Here is a 21,662-nt window from a genome sequence, read left to right as displayed (position 1 = left end):
GTGAATGGTAAAATTGTAATTCGGAAACGTCCACTTTGAAAAAGGAATGGTTTTGTTTTTGAAGTTTTTTTTCAGCCAATTCTTAAAAGAAGGTTACCGACTATAAAGTTTTTATGTACAAAATTAAATTCTCTTTGGAGACCTTTTTATTTCGAAAGTATATCTTGTGAACTTAAAACGTTATCCCAATTTTAAAAGTGTGATACTTACTTTTGAAGGCCAGTGTAGTAGCCTCAACTCGTAGCTGATTCTACTCGACCCGTGGCGGCGGGAGCAACTGAAAAGCATGTCTAGTACATTGATTTGAACCAAATTTCAGAATTTCTATCGTGTACGGAACGAGTGTTAATGTCTAACTCCCACCCTTGGCTATATTTAGGTTACTTATACTTATAAGAATACATATAAGGATACTTATAGGATAGGGTACTACTAAAACATCTTAGGTGATGGGAGCGATGACTGGTGCTTTTGAGTACTTTTATAATTTTTTAAGTCAAAACGTTTGAGTGTTAGTTCAAATTGTATGAATATTAATTAAAATGATATAAATGATGATTTAATGAGTTAAGAGGTTTACTCAGTAAAACTCAACTTTCCCGAATTGGTGGTAAATCGATCGAATTATATATATAACTTGGATACATATAACTTTTTGACCTTAGTGAATAAATGATATTTGATTTTTTTAAAGTATTTAAATGTTTTGTTTTTATTGTAAATATATTAGAATATAGGTACCGTGTGAAAGTCTTTTTTTAGATTTTTTTTTAATCTATACTAATATTATAAAGCTGCAGTGTTTGTTTGTTTGAACGCGCTAATCTCTGGTATTACTGGTCCGATTTGAATGATTCTTTCAGTGTTGGGTAGTCCATTTATCGAGGAAGGCTATAGGCTATGTTTTTTTTTTTTCAAAATTAGGGATCCGTAATAAAATTGCTATTTTGTAACACAAGGTGTAAAATCGAAAACCTATTTTTGCGTGCGCTGCAAAAACTATTGACAATAGAACAAAATGATGTACAGGCTATAATATAGGCAATATTTTATTACTTATAAAACTATCGCGTGAATTATACTTTATATGGCAAAACAACGTTTGCCGGGTCAGCTAGTATAATATATCTGTTACCGGCAATATGAAAAATCCGGTATACTACACAATGCCTAAGTCGAATGGACGGGTGGAAGATTGTTATAATTAAAATAACCGAACAAGGCTTACCTATGTGTCACTATAAATATAATTTAATTAGTTTTCAATAAGGTTTATTTACCATATCGAAAAGTATTATCAAATATTAACTTAATTAATTATTTAAATTTATTTAGTATAACAAATGAGCTGAACAAAAAGGGTGTCACCCTGAAAATAATTCATTTATTTACTAAAAAATACAGATTTCAATCAACATTATAACATGGCCGCTAAAATTTATTTATATTGATGTAGGCACCTAGCAAGCATCTTATACAATACCTAGGTATTGTACCTTTAGCTAGGTGACGTATGTAATGATGTATGTAAAACACACACACGTCATCTATTGTTGCTCTTCTAGCTACTAGTACAGATGTATACTATTTTAATCATTGTGATCCTTATATCTGGGGGTGAGGTCCTGGTGATCTGTAATACAGGATCAACCTACTTCAGACACCAGCTCCTCACAAAATACTATCTGTTAAAAATGTAACACTACTGTACTGTTTAGCTTTAAGATCTTAGTGAGGAGAAAATAAATAGATATTTATTATTATTATTATGTTATAATGAACTATAAAATTAATAATATTTCATACATTGTTATAATACATAGGTTTCCTAGGTATTATATAGAATATCTGAATTAAACATTATACTGTAACATATGGGGTAAGTGATTAGCGCTGCCATTGTCGACCACGAGAGAAGAGTGTCATACGGTCACATTCAATGAATTTGTATGATATTATAGTATCCTACATGGTTCCTTGGTCTAGGAGAAGCCCTTCCTAGACTAGCTAGGAAAATAATGATAAAGCTTTTTTGGGTTTTCCTTAAGAATCGATTTTCATATAAGGCGCCTGGTATGAGAAAAATATGGAGAGTTAAACCTACCTAACTACCTAACCTGTGTGTGTGTGTGTGTATATACTTGTGTGGCCAGTATACACAGTCTACTGCTAGATAGCTTACGCATGTAGTATAATATACCTATTGGGGTGTGCCAAAATGTATCTTCCTTGATGGACCTTTTAAAATTGCAATTTGGAGTTTTTAACAGGAGTTGTGTTTGGGCATTTTCTGACATATTTTGAGCGTTAAGGATTTATTTCATTTTTAATTAATACGCTTTTATTAGCTTCTGCTGTATGCCTGTTAGTAACCGACTCCATTGGACTTGATTTTGTTTAGTAACTGTTCAAAGACAATCGTTCTTGAGGTAAATTCCAGTCGTGCATCGGAGCTGACAAACGCACTTTTTTTGTAGACATTACGTTCTATGAGTCACAATCTTTATTCTCTATTCGGACACTACCGGGTAATTTTATGGATACTTTGCGAATTATGATGAAAGCTAAAATAATAAATTATTTTCGCAAACATACATAATAAATTATTGTGCCCATGCACTAGCGACATCTTTACTATGTATCTCATACCGGTTTTAAATATAGCAATTCTTATGTACACAGTTTTACAAATGTTTTACTCCTTAACGAGGGATGGCGCTAAGTTAAATAAGTAAATAACTAAAAAAATACATATTTGCCTAAATGCGCCATCTAGTATCCAGTAGTTGAACTTGGTTGGAAGTATTGTCAAGTCGTCATGTTCGTGTATCAACCATAACCTGTGAATTTTTATAGCTGTGCAAACTAGATGGCGCTAATTCCCAAAAAACAGTAATTCATTACAATAAATGTTCCATGATAGCCTGCGATAGTATATTTATAAACTTGTTACACATAGCGCTTAATTTTCCGTAACATGATTAATTATTATTAATAAGACCAAAATCTTATAAACATAATATTATTAGTGATTAAAGTTACAAAACTTTATTTTAAAATATAATATTATATAGATATTATACAAACCAAAATTTTTTTTTTTCAAGGGAATAGGAGGACAAACGAGCGTACGGGTCACCTGGTGTTAAGTGTTCACCGCCGCCCACATTCTCTTGCAACACCAGAGGAATCACAAGAGCGTTGCCTTTAAGGAAGGTGTACGCGCTTTTTTTGAAGGTACCCATGTCGTATCGTCCCGGAAACACCACACAAGGAAGCTCATTCCACAGCTTTGTAGTACGTGGAAGAAAGCTCCTTGAAAACCACACTGTGGAGGACCGCCACACATCCAGATGGTGAGGATGATATCCTAACTTGTAGCGTGTCGTGCGAAGGTGGAATTCGGCGGCAGGAATCAGGTTAAACAGCTCTTCGGAACACTCCCCGTGATAAATGCGGTAGAAGACACACAATGAAGCGACGTCTCTACGCAACGCCAAGTGTTATAATCCAGCCGTTCACAGAGCACTGTGTCCCCGACAATTCGAGCTGCTCTGCGTTGCACGCGGTCAAATGGATCGAGCTGATACTGGGGTGCGCCAGACCAGAGATGACAGCAATACTCCATGTGTGGCCGAACCTGCTCCTGGTGTGCGGTTTGATAGACCGACTCTATAAATAACAGGTTTCTTAAAATCCTGCCTCCCACACTCATTAATTTATTAATAACCGTTTTTAATATACTGCTATTACATTGCGCGTTCCCCGAACATTGGAAGGAATCCATTGTTATCGGTATTCCCAAGCCTGGTAAACGTAAAACTTGTCCCAGTAGTTATAGATCCATTAGTTTAATTAACTCTATAGGTAAACTATACGAAAGTCTGATTCTCGCGCACCTCAAATATTATATCGCGGAGCAGAACATGATACCCGACCATCAGTTTGGTTTCAGGAGTGCACACTCGTGTCCCCAACAAGCCCACCGACTCACTGAGTATATTCTCAAACGAATCCAATACCGTACAGTTACAGCGGCCGTATTTCTCGATGTCGCGAAAGCTTTCGACAAGGTATGGCATAACGGCTTAATCTTTAAGCTGTATGAACTAGGTATGCCAGACAGGCTCGTGCGCATCATACGAGCCTACCTTACTGATCGAAGCTTCCGCTATCGAGTAGAAGGCACGTTATCCATGCCCCGACCCATCAGGTCGGGAGTGCCTCAGGGCTCAGTTCTGTCCCCGACCCTCTTCTCACTCTTCACGAGTGACCTCCCGAAGCCTCAGAAAGTACAAATTGCACAATATGCGGACGACACGGCTCTTTATTATGGCGCCACTCGGGGGCGCCTCGCGACTCATATAAGAGTGCTTCAGGCCGCCGTTAATGAACTAGGAGACTGGTTCAGAAAATGGCGGATTGAAGTCAATCCCTCAAAGAGTGCAGCGGTACTCTTTGGTAATACTAATAAAATAAAATCTTAGGCCCCTATACCTATTGTTAAATTATATGGGACCCCTATTCCGTGCGCCCAACATTATAAATATTTAGGTGTTACGTTCAACAGTAACATGAACTTCGCAAAACATATCAGCACGGTTTGTAATAGAGCCCGGTTTGTCCTTAGCCGCCTGTATCCACTTGTGTGCAAGCGTAGCAAACTACCGCTCAGACAGAACAGACTTTGATAGAAGCCCGACGAGATAGTCCTCGTCCTGTAATCGTTTAACACCACTCACACTCACATCACAAATTACACACCTACAATAACACTACACACAAAGAGTCACACACTTACATACACTCACACATACTTGCATACATATATCACCGCACTCGCCGGCGAGTGCGAAGTCTCTTTAAACCTAGAGTCCACTGGGCTAACAGATATATTAGATCGTTAGTGATCTTCTCTCCATCCTGCCTAGTGAGCAGGCGGTCCGAGGTTCGAGTCTCCTTCCCAGACGCCCCGCGCCTGTGAGCTACATTTTCGGCCTCCAAGACCCCCGCCCGGCTTCGCTGTAAAAGCCTTCAGGGCTATCAGCACAGAGGAGGTTTTTAGTCGGTAGGGGGTGTTTACACCCGATCCCGACATATGGGCCCCGTTTCGGGGTCTTCAATACGTAAATGTATTTTACTCCTCACGAAAAAAAAAAATAAAAAAAAAGAAGATTTGATAGACTAGCACTAGAGGGCGCGGTGTACGCCGGCGGTAATGACGAGCACTGTACTTGTAGCACTGAAACTTTTGCGTTCACGGGTGCACAGAATGTACTCACAATATCCACTATGTAATCATCGGCACTTTGGATCTTATTCCGAGATCCTAATGACTTCCTTAGAAAACCGGGTTCTTAAGAACCCGGTAAGTAATAGAACCCAACTTTTGTCTGCATTAAAATTACGTCGCCGATCGATTTCAATGGCTTCCAAAAGCTTGCGAGCCATAAAATTTCTCCATTGTACCTTTTGCCGCACTCGCACGGAATTTAGTAGACGCCAGGGCTCTCCAGATCTTCCTGACCCTTAGGCGATCGTAGAAAACAATATGCGTTAGAGGGCGGAAAATTATTTTGATACTATATCTGCGGCATATCCAGGTATCCAATTTGATCGTTTACCCCTCCCATGTGTTGTAGATATGCCGGGACTTGCTCTACATGCCGTTTGCCAGTTGTTACATGCCGTTTGCCAGTCGATATCTCTGTCGCCAGTTGTAGCCATTTACTTTTAACACTTCATCTCTTAAGGCCGGAACGCATTACAGCGGCGCTTCACGTCGCTAGACGGTACCAATCGCACTACAACTGCAGTAAGCGGCAGCTCGCGTCATTTCTATAGCAGTCCGCATGCGAGCAACATTACAAGATAGTGACGATAGTGACGAGGATTTGGTCATTATTTCTTTATTGTGTGCAGAAGAAGAACCAATTAATGGAAGAGAAAAAAAAATAAGATTTCACAGTCAAATAAAATTTACTCAATTAAGCTTAAACTATTATATATTTATAATATTTCTTTTAAATTACTGAATCTAATAATGATTCTGAAAAAGTATAGCTCTTGAAAAGCACTTACAAGAAACAAAACGGCCACTCTTTTAAATCAATAGAGTATTTTACAATAGCTTAGTTTATACAAAATAAATTAGTTTGTATATAGGTATGCATCCAATATAAAAGAATAAAATAAAATTATTACTCTATTAAATTAAACTAATAAAATTAATAATTAAACGATATTTATTTAGTTATTTAAATTAACTTAAATAATAAGACATAATTCTATAAACTTAACAATTAACAGTATTTATTTATTTATTTATTCGGAAACCCAACAATCGCACACTAATACATAAATTACATACAAAAATAAAAAAAATATATATATCTAAGTGTACAGATAACTTACAGGGTTACACATCTTTCATTATCTGTTACCTTCCGGACCGTACTAAACAACTTGTTTAAAGTTAAATATTATGTTAGTAAAATTATAGTTTATCTAAATATTATGTTAAAATTAAAATTAAGTCCAATACAAAACAACAGCATTTACTTCTTATAAATTTTAGTACATTTATTTATAAATATTGTAAACCCATCTGCACCAATGTCCAAGTCAGTAGGTATTCATTATATTCTCTTGCCATTCGCTCGATTGAAGAATTTTTACCCAGGTTTGTATCTATTTTCATTCGTGCAAAAAAATGGACGTTGGCTTCGAGGGGCACTTCGAGGTACATTAAAAATTAAAAAACAAAAATTTAACAAATTTACAAATTGTACACAAATTTCGTCAGCAAATTGAATTTACTATACGATTTAAGAGTATAATATAAATGATAAGGAAGTACGGAAAATAGATGCTCCAGTTCAAACAAATAATAATTCTTCATAATATTAGGATTGTATAATGAATGTAACATGAATATAATTGTATTATTAAGGTTTATAAAAAATCAACTGAAATTTACATGAAATAGACTCGTTTTAGTTGGCTTGCCTTGTGAGCATTATTTTTATAATTTTGTAGTTATCATGTGTATGTAACACGGTTCGTCGTGCTCACAAAAATGGCGTTGCTTGCGGTGGTGTCATGAGCCGGGTCGTTTCCTTCACTAAATATGTGCGAAGAGACGGTGGTGGCTGGCCCACGCGTCAACTCTTGAACGGGTGTTGCTTGTGGTGCCAGGTCGGCTGTAATAGTTAATGAATCATTGTATTCGTTGGAAGCAGTTTAACTAACTATGACAGTACTTACGACCATCATGTTCACGAAGCCCTTACACAAACAATGAATTCAAGCTTTTAAGGTTGATGCATCCAATATACGATAATTTATATTGACACAGTTTATTATTTATTACTTTTGATGAAATAATTTATATTATTTAACGATAACGATAACGATTCATATATTGGATGCAGCACTTTACAAACTAATTTGTTTTGTATATTAGAGACATTGTAAAATACGCTATTTGAATGAAAAGAGTGGTGGTAGAGTTTCTTGTATGTACTTCTCACGATTATATTCTTTTTTATGAAAATAAGGGACGAGACGAGCAGGACGTCCAGCTGATGGTAATTGATACGCCCTGCTCATTACAATGCAGTGCCGTTCAGTATTCTTGAAAACCCAAAAATTCTGAACGGCACTACAATTGCGCTCGTCACCTTGAGACATGTGAAGTCTCATTTGCCCAGTAATTTCACTAGCTACGGCGCCCTTTTTACTGAAACCCAGTAATGTTCACACATTACTGCTTCACGGCAGAAATAGCCGCCGTTGTGGTACCCCATAATCTAGCCGGTATCCTGTGCAAAGGAGCCTCCCACTGGTGAGCGAGCTCTACTTTTTTCGATCAAATGCAAAGAATTTATTATAGTGCAAGTAATATATGGTAGATCCAATAAATTAAAAGAAATATTTATAGTGACGATTCTAAAACGCATACAGAATCGCACAAACGAAGTGCGCGATTTACTGAGCGTGCGGGTTACAGACGACAAGTATGACGGATGGTGATGGGATTCTGAAACCGCTATTCTGAGCAGAATTTACAAAAGTCGTCAACTTCACACCTTCCTTAAAGGCCGGCAACGCTCATGTGATTCCTCTGGTGTTGCAAGAGATTATGGGCGGCGGTGAACACTTAACAATAGGTGACCCGACCCGTACGCTCGTTGGTCCTCCTATTCAATAAAAAAAAAACTTCGGCTTAGAGTAGTGATTTTCATTGTAACGTAGGAGATCCTTTAAATATGTAATGCTCAGGGAGAGGGGACTTAATTATTAAATTAAATAACCACATTTATTTACACCTTATTTTTGATGAAGCCTAAAATAAGTAAGCAATTCCTTATATCTAGTGACTAAGACTAGATTATGATTTCTCATATTTAAATTCAAATATTTTTATTCAAACTAGGATGTAATATCACTTATTGAAAGTCAAAAACTACCACAAACTCCAAAAAGTATGCCTCAGACCTAAAAAGAACGGGCGCGACAAACTCAGCGGGCTTATTTTTTTTTTTTTCATAAAAATTGTGGTTACAATGTAATATCGTACAACTAAACTTATAATTTAATAGCCTGAGGGCGGTCGCTCCATTCCCAATTTGTGGTATCATTAAGAAAATAATTTTTCGGGTCGTTCCCTTCCCTAAAATATAGTTTAGAGAGGCGATGGCTGGATCATGCGTCATGCTCGTGAACGGGCGCTGCTTGTGGTGGGAGGATGATCCTGTTGCCGAAGGCTCTGCTTCAGATTCTTAAAAGTTATTATATATATATTTATTTTTTATATATAATCGATTACGTATACATATCAATTACATATTAAATTGTAATTGATATTTATAATTTGTAAAACGATGAACACGTAAATCTTGATTTAAAAGAGTGGCAATGAGTTTCTTGTTACTTTATTATTTTATTTATTATTTTATTTTATTTATTTATTTATTTATTTATAAAGAATTACCAACTAAATACAATTTATTTACTTATGCACTAAGAATTAAACAAATATAATAAAATAGTTTAAATGTACTTAAATTATAGGTAGGCACAACATTACTATAAGAAATACATGTGATATTTTAAAATCTAAAATCTATAAATTTTGTAGAGCAATATAAATTTGTTTTTTAAAATTAAGAAAGTTTGAAAAGAAGATATCAGTGTTTTCATCTATATTAAAAATACAATTATATAATTGTAACATTAGCTGTAGAGGAGAGTTTAAGCCATAATTACTGTGGTGGAATTTAATGTGCATTGGGGAAAAAGTACTAGGCCGACAATTGAAGGTAGGCACATGAAAACCGATTTGTGATAAAAGCGAAGGACAGTCCATATCATAGCTTAAAAGTTTATGTAAACACAGCAATTGTGAAGCATTTCTACGTATCGTACATTTATACGAATACGCAGAGACCTCATTTGAAATGTATTTAATCTATTCTCATAGCTATCATTACGGATATATTTATTTGCAAAAAAACTTAACTTTGAAAGAAACTTTTTTTGTACAGATTCTATTCGTGATATATTTATTTTGTGATATGGGCACCAAACAGCTGAGTTATATTCTAGATTAGATCTGACAACAGAGTTGAAAAGTATCTTGAGTGGTAAAATACTTCTAAATCTTTCGTATTACGGAAAATAAAACCTAGCATTTTAAAACTCTTACGAACAATGTGATCTATATGTTTGTTAAATCTTAGTTCACTATCTAATATAATGCCTAAATCTTTAAAATATTTTTTTTCAGCAATGAACACGTCATTTACCTTGTAACTAGTTTTAAGTTTAATATGTTTTCTGGAAAATTTTAAAAAGTTGCATTTGCCTTCGTTCAGTTCCATACTATTATTTTGACACCATAAGTAGATATAGTCAATATCATCTTGAAGCATTTTTTGGTCCTCAAAACATTTTACCGTCCTGTATAATTTTAGGTCATCTGCGTATAGTTCATATTCTGATTTTATTAATTTAGTGATATCATTTATGTATAAGGTAAATAATAAGGGGCCTAAGTGTGAGCCTTGTGGTACGCCGGATAGCTGATAAAAATTCCGAGAATGATAACCACTGACCTTAACCATAAGTGGTCGAGAAGCCAAATAAGATGTTAACCATGTCAGTAATTCATCCGATATGCCATAGATGTCCCTAAGTTTCTTTATTAGTAGGAAATGGTCCACTTTATCGAATGCTTTACTGAAGTCGGTATAAATGACGTCAACTTCATGATTATTAATCATTTCATTTATAATTCTATTAGTGAAGTTTAACAAGTTTGACGTCGTAGATCTTTTTTTATAAAGCCATGTTGTTTGTCAGATAAAAGGTGCTTAGTTTGCCAAAACAAGTGAGGATATAAAATTGATTCAAAGATCTTTGCAGGAGTTGATAAAATAGCTATCGGTCTATAATTAACAACATCACATTTATTACCTTTTTTAAAAATAGGCACTATTATGCCTTTTTTCCATTCCCTCGGAAATAACCCGTTACTTATTGAGGCGTTATAGATGTAACTTAGTGGATATGACAATTCTTTAGCACAGTACTTATAAAATATTGGAGGAATTTCATCGCATCCTGCACCTTTATTTTTATTGAGTGATTTTAACTTCAGTTCAACGTCCTTTACCGTAAAAAATTGCGTGTTTTGATTAGTGTTTGATTTATTTACTGACTCCGTGTTATTTGTATGAAGTGGCTTATTATAAACCGAAGAGAAATAATCCGCAAATAGATTACTAATTTCGAAACCTCCATTGGCTGAATTATGATGTAACTGCATCGTGGATGGAATGGTACTAGTGTTGTTACGTTTAGATTTGATATATGTCCAGAAAGATTAAGGGTTGCTTTTAATGTTTTCTTGTATTTTTTCAATATAGCCCGAATAAGATTTATCTATAATTTTACGTGTTCTTTCTTTTAAAATATTGTATTGTATTTTGTCCATTCCATTATTATATATTTTATAACGTATTCGATATTTTTCTTTTTCATTCAATACTTGTATAAGTTTATTATTAAACCAAGGAGGGTAATTATTATTTCGTTTATATTTTTTAGGAATATGTTGTTTAATCAGGTCTTGTAAAATTGTGTAGTATTCGAAAACCATGTCATCGACATCTTGACATGTACCTTAAATATCTGACCAATTAATTGAAGATAGTGTCTGTTTTATCGCTTCGTAATTACCATTATAAAAATTAAATATCTTGTTTACTGGTTCCCTATTTTCTTTTAAATAACTGTAACGCATAAAGTTCAAAGAGATATTTAAAGGTGGATGATATTTATCGGCACTCGCGATAGGTTCCGAAGATTCACAGACTGTCACGTCCTCCATATTTGATAGTACTAAGTCCAATATTCTGTTTTTGCAATTGATCACAGAGTTAAATTGCATGCTATTACAAAGAGCCATAAAATCTATAAATGAGATGCCTATGGAACTATCAGGAGCCGTAGGTGTTAAAAACTTATTATTATATTCTCTTGTCCAAATAATATTACTCATATTAAAATCCCCCAGTATAAGATAGTTCCCCGAGTCATTAACTATATTTGAGGCGTTTGTCATGAACGATTCAAGTATCACTGTGTTTATTGGAGGTGGTATATAAAGAGCACATAGTTTTATGTTTTGAGATCGACCTTTAAAGTTAGAGTACTCTAGCTCCACCCACAAATCTTCGGCTTTGCTTTCGAATTTTGGAACCCTGTGCGATTTTATAGATTTATGCACGGCGATCAAAACACCTCCCCCCTCCTTGTGGCCAAGCAATGGATTGGACTGTCTATCCCTTCTATAGACTTCGTAGCGGTTATCAAAAATCTCTCCATCTAATATGTCATCATTGAGAAAGGTTTCAACCAGCACAATAATCTTGTAATTTTGTGTTAAAACATTTTTATTAATATAGTCGAGCTTAGTTCTCATTCCCCTAATATTTTGGTAATATAGCATATTCTCATAGCTAATGATTTCATTATTAGTTTGTTTAGAAAAACTCATAAAAAGAATAAGATGGAACACAAAAAATAGAGAAAAATTAAAATCTAAATACTATAATATATGAGTTCTATTATAGTTTATACAGATTATATACAGAACAACGTCTGTCGGGTCAACTAGTTTGACATAAATTTGAAAAAGTAGTAATTACAGTATGGCGATGGGCCACGAAGTATAATCCGGCTAAGTTTGAAAGCGAACGGTTGTTTAAAATGTAGCGGAATTCGGCTATCTCCGTTTTTTACAAGACGTTACACGTTTCATACAATCAAGTAAATCGCTTTTATCCTAGAGAGTTTCGCTACGCATTGTAAGTGATACCACTTACTTACTTATACAGATTTTTTTTACAGGAGTAAAACACACTTTACGTATTCAGGCCGTGATGGTAAGGCCCATATGCTGGGCTCGGGTATCCATATAGCTACCGTAATTCGTGTAAGGGTGATTGAGCGGTAGATACTATGACTGAGATCTATAGAACCTACTTAGACTTTGCACAAACCTTACTTACGTTAAACTTAGTTGAATGTAAGCTTTATAGTCTTTGATTACATTTTTATAGTCATTTGACAGCTGAAATTATGGTGTACTTAAGCTGAAACAGCCCAACACAAAAGTCAACTTCGCGTTTTATCACACTCAGCTATGTTTTACTTAAGTAAAGTCTGAGCAAAGTCTAATTGTATGCTTTATACGTAGGTCACGCTAAAAGTTTTGCGTTACTTAAAAATACAACATGTTATAACCAAAATATTATGTGTATTGCTTTTCAAAATACTCTCCTTTACTGACTGCCTCTTCGGAATTGGTAAAAGTGAAACCTCTCGTCAAATATTTGATTTTGCGGAAAATACAGAACTCACAGGGTGGTAGGTCGGGGCTTTGTGCAGGATGGGTGACGAGTTGTACTTTTGCGGAAGCAAAAAATGACTTTGTTTTGTTGGCCGTGTGTGAAAAAGCGTTGTCATGATGTAGGAGAACGCGGCTTTTTGGTCGTCTTTTTTTGACACCCTGGGTAAACAAATGGTAGAATACCACTCGGCATTAACACTCTTTTGATCCTCAAGTAGAATTGTGCAGATGGGACCCGTAGCTGTGAAAAGAAATGCGATAATTTTTTTACCAACGTTTCTCGCCTGCCTCACTTTTATTGGCCTATTCTCATTTTCAAACACCCATTCACCATGTTTTTTTTTCGGGTTCTAAACAATAAATCCACATTTCGTCTCCTGTGACAATGTCATAAACAGCCTTAGAATGTCCGTGGTCGTACTTCATTAGCATCTGTGAGCACCATTCCACGCGAGCCCGCTTCAGTTCATGAGGGATCCAACGACAACAAAGTTTACGAACTTTCAATTCTTCGTGTAAGATTTTCTGAATTTGGCTCATACCAATCCCCAAGAGTCCTCGAATTGTCTCACAGGTAATTCGCGGGTTTTCTTCAATAAGCCGCTTAACAGTAGCCACATTATTTTCGTTGACGGCAGTTGAAGGCCGCCCTTCACGAAAGTCATCATGAAAAAGACCCGACCTCTCTCAAATTCGGCAAACCAAAGTGCTTCTCTCCCAAAAGCATTTTGAAGACGAGCGGCACAGTCTTGCAGAGGGAGAGAACATTTAAAACCATAAAAAACATGGCTCTAAAATCTTTTAGACTTTATTCCATTTATTCCGTTGCGTACGTAGAACTTTGATGTGTGACAAAAAACAATTGACAAATGATTTCCCGCCAATTGTTTTTTTTTTATTACTAAGAAGGTAGCAACGTTTCAACAAATATAACATTCGAAATTCAAATAGTAGATTAGCTAGAAGTGCAAAACTTTTAGTGTGCCCCATGTAGATCTCAGCCTAAGACACGTAATTTTCACTTCGCTTCGCATATTTATTTATAATTACAACGATGACATCCTTTTAAATGATCTAATTAACATAATATGTGATACTACTACCAAAGGAAATACAATATCGTATATTTTATGTAAGTATATAATATTGTATTTTTCCTTACGTCGGCGTGTCAAGTCCCTAGACGAGTCTTAAAATATAATATTTTTTTTGATGTTTCAAGTAATATTAAAATTAACAATTAACATAAATAAATATAAAATAAGATATTGAAATAAAAAAAACAGGCCAGTGGTATGATTGGCCTCGGAATGTACTTTTACAGACGGACATACCGGCAGATTATATATATATATATAGTTTCTTGTTTCAAGCTCTACATAATATTATATATACAACCTGGCTATTAAATAGGTACCTATATTTCTTCTGTGGTCTCTGAGCTAAAATTCTTTAGAAGTTATTCGACTTCGAGTATCACCAACTCACTACTGCCAATGATATTATAGTATTAGAAAATATCATTGACTACTGCCTGTAAAGCTTTTAACCGACTTTGAAAGGGAGAAGGTTCCCAATTCGATTGGTATTTTTTTTATGTATGATTACGCTGAGATTTATGATCCAATTTTCGCGATTCATCTTTAGTTTGATCCGAAATGTCTTTAATAAAACATTGGGCCCCATAAATAAATAACGACTTAAACCCTATCAAAAAGTGGCACATACAAACAATAGTATCGTATTAATATTAAAGGTATAAGATTTGCATTTGTATTAAATTAAATCTCTATTTAGTTTTTTTATACTTTTCAGTTTTTCAGTCAGTTTCAGTTTTTTTAAACATAGTTTTTTTTTTCTTGGTAAGATTTCCCAAGTTAAGTGATAAGCTGTTGGTTCTTTGTTTCAAACAAATACCTCCGTAACCATAAGCATGAACTGTTTGCGGTTTCGTAGAGACGCACAGTAGCACATGAACAGTCTCCTTTACCTCGCACCCTCACCGCGGTCAACGATCTTCTGAACGTAAACCCTGAGTGTGACTTGGACGGGGTTAATATCAGAACGCCTGAAATACTGTGAGCGAGATGAATGAATCTATTTTCTTTAATTAATGTAATTTACCATTTTAAAGTAAAAATAAATAAATATAAAATAGAGCAAACAAAAATTTACAAAGTACAATTAGTAGTAACTAGGCATTTTACAGAATACCGACGTATGTATAAAGCCCGTAACAGCTTCGTGTGGTGTCTAGTGCCTACACATTGCACATAAACCCACAGCTGATAGAAAGTGGCCGTACAGTCGCTAAGGCCTCAGTTATTGACAATAAGCCGCCAGTACCGGTCGCAGTGCCGACGCAAATGTAACCGGTCACTCGCGGGCAATAGTTGCGTTCGTAAATAACTAATAGATTCCGAAATGTGTGCCTGTGTCAGGATTCTTGTCCCGTTTCTATTGATTTCTGTCGTCTACGCTGTTCCTGTGGACCATATAAATGATAAGATTGGTGGTAAGTTATTTTCCAAGCTTTTCTCAAGAACAAAAATTATCCAAATTTATTTATAAATATACCTAACTACTGATGAAAGTATTATAAATTAAATATAAGGTAAACTTACAAAAAAATAAAAACTAAGCTAAAAGTACTGTTTTTACATTGATTTTACAATCGACGTATTATGTACATAACTTCGCTTAATTCAAAATAAAATTATCAGTTGACAATAGAAAAATAACTCAAGTTAAAAATTCATTTAGACATAACTTCCTTGAATTAATTTTAATAATATATATAGAAAATAATTATGCAAAAAAATGTACAGCAATTTTTTCATATATTTTCTACTTTCTTTTCTTTTTCTTTTTTACACAAAAATAAAAGTACAAATTTGTAAAATAATTTGTGAGAAAATAACAAATCATACATGTTTCGTCCATTTCCTTTATTATAACAATTAAGTTACGGTAATAGCCCCGTTGGTAGGGTAAATATAAGGAATATCATTATATTAATTTCGATGACTTATATTTAAATATCGCAAGCAACATCGATACACATTTTAAAACGTTGCCAAGAGCAGTTGCGAACAGTTTTGCAAGGGTTAACAGTTCATTATGATTGCTAAAGTAATGAACTAATTTCACGCAAGCAACTTACCCATTACTACTTCATTTCGCTTTGACAATGACCCACTGAAAGCGAGCCGTTACACTTTATTGGATTATGAGAATTACCGTTACAAATACAATAATGGCCCATTTATAACTATGCTGCAATTTGATATTGGACCCTGCAGTTATTTATGACAAAATGTATCAAACATTTGGTCGGCGATTGGCAATACCTTGATTAAAAATTTGCAAACATAATAGTAAAAATGGTTGCGCCTTTGAACTGTCAAATTATCGATCGATCCTTTTATAAACGATTTATATATGTTGTTGAGCGTTATATATAGTCGTAATATAAATAATATTATAGCAGTATACGGATATTTTTGATACTAAAATTGTCTAAGTAAGTAATTATTTTATAATAGGTTTATTACAATAACTTTGGTCCAACTCATATTTAACTAGTGTTTTACTTCTTTTTATTTATTTATTACTAATCTTAAAATTTAAAAGAAAAAAAGTATAGCTATTTAAATTTATACAATCCCAACTCATGTAACTTAGGGTAATGAACTGGTATTGACCTATTTACCCTGTGAGTCATTAGATACCTTCGTCAAATTTATTTCACTGTCAACTTAACGCCAATCACATCTGCAAAATGTAAGAAAACGACATCGATGTTCAATTTTTATATACATAATACGAATAAGCATTTTTTTTAATGGGTACTTGAGTAATTTTTATATAACTTCGTTATAAACTAAGATAAAAATAATGTATTTAGAAATATTTACGGCACACACTGTTTGATGAGAAATATTTAACGTTTTATAACTTTTTTCTTAATTGATCGATTGAAGTAGATTTTAATCATTTTATTTCCATTAAAAATAAATAGTTTCAGAAATGAGTTAAAAAATCAATATTTTGATTTGAGTATAATACAAACTTATTTTAATCGTTGTTTTAAAACTTATTAAAGGTCTTTATTTAAGTTTACTTGCTATGCAAAGTTTCCGATCCATATTCAAAGTATGCTTATAATGCTGACAGTTTTAAGTTATTATCTGATGACAACTTTGTGTTTTTTTGCAAGAAAATTCTCTGTGTAGATCTATTTATTTCAATGTGATTGATACAATGTTGTTGATACAGACCGGGATTTTGATAAGAATACGACGTAGGGATCCTTAACATATTTAATATATAGGTACGTCATATTTTTTGAATACTGTTCCTTACAAGTAAACTTGGTATAATTTATACTTGATTGGTTTATTACCAAGAATATAAGCTAGTAAAAATATAAAAGGTAGTATTAAAAGATAATGTTAAATATTTTGAATAGAACTGCGCTAAAAGGAGGTCGTGCTAATAACCTTTAAGCTTAAAATTTCAAAACAAACACCTATTTTACTTAAAAATACAAAATAGCGTACGATTTTCACTTGCCAAGGTTTCAGTTCAGTCCTATGTTGGGCAACAACATTAGCCGGTAGCTAACAATAGGAGCCAAGGTGATAACCGTAACTAGACAAAGTTTTAACTATTGTCTAAATTAACATTAACGGAACCTCTCACGTGCGACGAATCGCATTAAATCATATTTTTTAATTTAGTATTTTGCAGCTGCTAGGAAAATAGCTTTACAAAAAAGGCAGTATTTACCATAACGTGTAAATGTGTTTTGATATTTTAATATGTGTATATATAAATATTAATATTAATAGTGACGACTAAGAAGCCCTTAGTTTAAGCCTAATTTAATAAAATTTATTTGACTTTAACTTATCAAATCGAGACTCTTTACTCATTAAGGTCAAAAAATTACACTCATTATGATCAAAGTTTACTTTTTTATCGAGAAGAAAAATTCTTTGGAAGAATAAGCATTATTATGAAAGAATAAGTGGCAAGAAACTTGTTGTCACTCTTTTACATCAATATTCATAGCTTCAGCATTTTATATGCAGTGACGCAAAAAATACTCCGACTTACTTGATTAAACAAGAAAAAGATTCATAAAAATATCTGAAAAGAGCTATGAGTGCAGTAGATGCATCAATGCGCATAAACTGTGAATTAATACAGATATTATTAATATTCTATCAACAAGTAACCATGCAGAAATTTTAATATTAAAATTCTTCGCGAGTACAATAGGTTGAAGATACTATATCGGTAGTGGGCTGGTCATGTTTAAAGAAAGTGTTGTTAAACACTTAGCTGATACTCAATCTGTATTTGTATAATAGGTAGTTTCTCTTTTTTTTCTCTATTATTTAAATTAATAGGTTTAATTTATAATTTGATTTCTTATTTTGTTTTTATTGTAGCCATAGTATTAATTATATTTTTCAGAAGTAATTAGGGAGTAGATTTTTTTTTGTAATTTTTATGTTCACCATAATAATCGTCCTTATCCATACTTTAGATCTACTAATTGTAACATAAGATTAAGAAAATTGTATTGTATATAATGTGGTGTGCTTTAATAAATAAATAAATAAATTTACAATAGCCCCATCTTACTGTAAATCGAATCTCCCGTTCAACATTGGTTGAAAACTTATCAAATCGAGACTCTTTACTCATTAAGGTCAAAAAATTACACTCATTATGATCAAAGTTTACTTTTTTATCGAGAAGAAAAATTCTTTGGAAGAATAAGCATTATTATGAAAGAATTTACTAATTATTGAATTAGTAAATTTATAAATCAATCAAATATTAAGATGATCAGTTTCAGTAATCTGGGTTAGGACTGTGGCCAATGCCCTGCCTTACCTTCTGGAAGAATGGTTTCATGCGTTGTATTGTATTTGATAATATTTAAGTTAGCGTTAGAAGCCATTGTCGCATTTGGATCACATACATCTAAACCGACAAGTGACGCGTCATTGTGGATGGGAGATGCCTGTCTGCTCCAACCAACAAGTAAATCGAATCAACGTGTGTTACAAACATAGAAATATAAAGAAATTACTCTTTTCCGTAGTCACTCAGTGTAAATCAAAAGATTAAGTTAATTTATTACGTATCATCATTATAAAAACCATATTACATTTAAAAATGATTATAATAAGCACTCCGAAATGCTCCACACGTGAAAGGCTTGAAAAACTTATCGATTTCGTGATTCACGCAGTTCATTATAGTGACCCTAAAGAATATGTGATGTTAACATTACGTAAAATATAGTGACCTAAAGAGAGACATCCTGAAACAACACGAATTTTATTTATGTATGCCAATTTTAAACTACAACAAAATCCGTATTGGGCTGAATTATAAATCATAACGCACTAATTATTGTGTCTAATTAGTGAGCAAACAAACTATATGTTTACTTACAGTTAAATATATTCTAATTATTTTAAATTGAAATTTATAACTTGTTTGTTTTTCGCACGCAATGTCTAATTCTATTACACATAGTGACTCAAAACAAAATAGTTTAATAACAATTTAATTTCATTTAAATCAATAATTGTTATGTACATTAATAATCTTTATAATTTTCGTCTCCTTTTCCGAAAGTAATTTGTTAAATAGGTTTACTATTAACTTAAATATGGATAGTGGAATTTTACTGGAAAATATCGTTGCCATTTTTATTATTATTATTACTTAAATATATACAGGCTCTCTTAATAAGGATTGATTCGTAGGATTTTAAGTAGGTAATCAACAACAATTTCGTACAATAACTTTGTCTTATCCGATTAAGACAATGTAGCCTTTAATGACATCAAAGCCTTAACCTAAATTCTTAGCGCTGATAGTTTTGTGTTTAAGATGATTAAAATGATAATTAAATATTTAATATCAATTCCTTTTAAATATAGAAAATAATTTAAATAGCTTTCCGGAATTTTTGTTAAGAAGTCGTGACTTTTGTCTCTTTTTAATCTCTTATCTGAACTAGTCGACGTTACTTCCACTTCAAACTAATGAGACATTTCGGTGATTCGCAACAGAAACTCGAGGGGTTTGCTATATTATAACATTTATTATATATGGTGGGTTATGATTCAAAAGATGCTTTTCAAGTCTGGATTTTTGTAATTAATTCTATGAATTGACTGTGTATGAAGGTATTACTACCAAGTTTCATAGTTCTACCTTCTAGGTCAACAGAAAATACCTTATACTCGTATATTTTGATTCTCTTGAGATTGTCCAAATATATATTTTATGCGTCATAAACGGCCAAATCTTTTTTACAGCTTCAAGAAATTATAGACTTGAGTTTTTGTTTTAATTTCAACTTAGTATGACGGTCTGATTTGAAATAGAAATAGACCTCAGTATTGAAGTCACGTAACACTTCAACCATGACCGTATATACAGGTGAACTCTTTACCTCATCGGAACAATAAATATTGATACGGCACGTCCCTAACTGATTCGATAATATTGACACAACTAAACAATTTGACGTAACCATTTCCAAACGCTATTTTCATTACAGTGCAATAACTTTACCGAGAAATGATTGCAATTAATATTATATTGACCAAATGTAATTACATTTCTTTGTGTTTTTGATTTAGTATGTTTTTAATCAACCTATTTTATGCTTCAAATTTTTTTTTTTTCAATAGAGTGTCAATAACTTATGAACCAATTCAAAAGATGTCTATAAAACTATAAATTACTGGGTTTCTCAACTCACTCTCTTCATTGTATGCTTAATTTGTTCATTTAATATATAAAACAGAAATTCAACATTATGAATGTTATGACTTGCTAGGCTATTTTCAATTTGTAAGCTGTTCTGAGCACTAAGTCCAGGTAGTTTGAAAATAACACTAATTACAAATTAAAATTTAAGCAAAATATGTTAAGCGATAATAAGTTGAGATTCAAATATGTTTACTACTTATGTACCTATCTACTATCTATACTACGTAAGTATCGATCCCAACTCTGTGGTACTATTAACAATTACTAACAAGTCAGATTTTTATCAAATATAGAAGAATTATATAACACCTTAAAAACAATTCTTCTGGTGCTATCATTCTATCAGCCTGTTGCGTGCCATCAACAAGATAAAGCATCTTGCATGAAACAAATTCGCAACGATTATTGTTTGTGCAATTTACGGAGAGAAAGTTGAGTTATAATTGTAATGATTTAAAGCCTTTTATATGTACTTTACATAATTCTTATCGATGTTATTGGCAATATTAAATTGCATAATATCTTGGTCTGCTCACGTAAAATTTTTGCATATCCCGGAAAACACTGTCCCAGACGGATCTCTTTAATATTAGGCGGGTACATAAAATCTAGAAGTAAAAATCTTAAAGCTTGTTTTGCTGTTAAGACGTTAGTTACCTTGCTCATAAGGCGAGGCCTGGTGACCAGGGTGTACGAGTCATATTTAAAGGTTAAAATAATAATTAATTCATAATATTTGATGACTAAAAAAATTTTAAAATTGAAACAACCAGGTGATATTCGTTTCTGCATTTTTGGAAACAAGAAAAAATTGCGTGCATACAAAGTACACATGTCAGAAGTGAAACCTGCATCGTGCATGACCAGGACTTCATATGCACCTCTAAACTGCAAATGAAGTCCTGGTACGTGTTGCTAGGACGACACACGA

The 21,662-nt window shown here is 33.3% G+C and overlaps 1 protein-coding gene across 1 annotated transcript in view; it reads left to right on the top strand.

Annotated features, from left to right (window-relative positions):
* Nucleotides 1-15,222: 15,222 nt before the first annotated feature.
* Nucleotides 15,223-21,662, top strand: part of LOC126975231 (uncharacterized) — a 71,196-nt gene continuing 64,756 nt past the window's right edge. Inside the window, exon 1 of the mRNA XM_050823026.1 lies at nt 15,223-15,434. Within this exon, the coding sequence (XP_050678983.1) occupies nt 15,344-15,434 (91 nt within the window). The 5' untranslated portion in view covers nt 15,223-15,343. The remainder of the gene's footprint in view (nt 15,435-21,662) is intronic.

The sequence above is a fragment of the Leptidea sinapis genome, chromosome 35, assembly GCF_905404315.1.
Source record: "Leptidea sinapis chromosome 35, ilLepSina1.1, whole genome shotgun sequence".
Taxonomy (NCBI): Eukaryota; Metazoa; Arthropoda; class Insecta; order Lepidoptera; family Pieridae; genus Leptidea; species Leptidea sinapis.
This window is presented reverse-complemented; position numbering and strand designations above follow the sequence as displayed.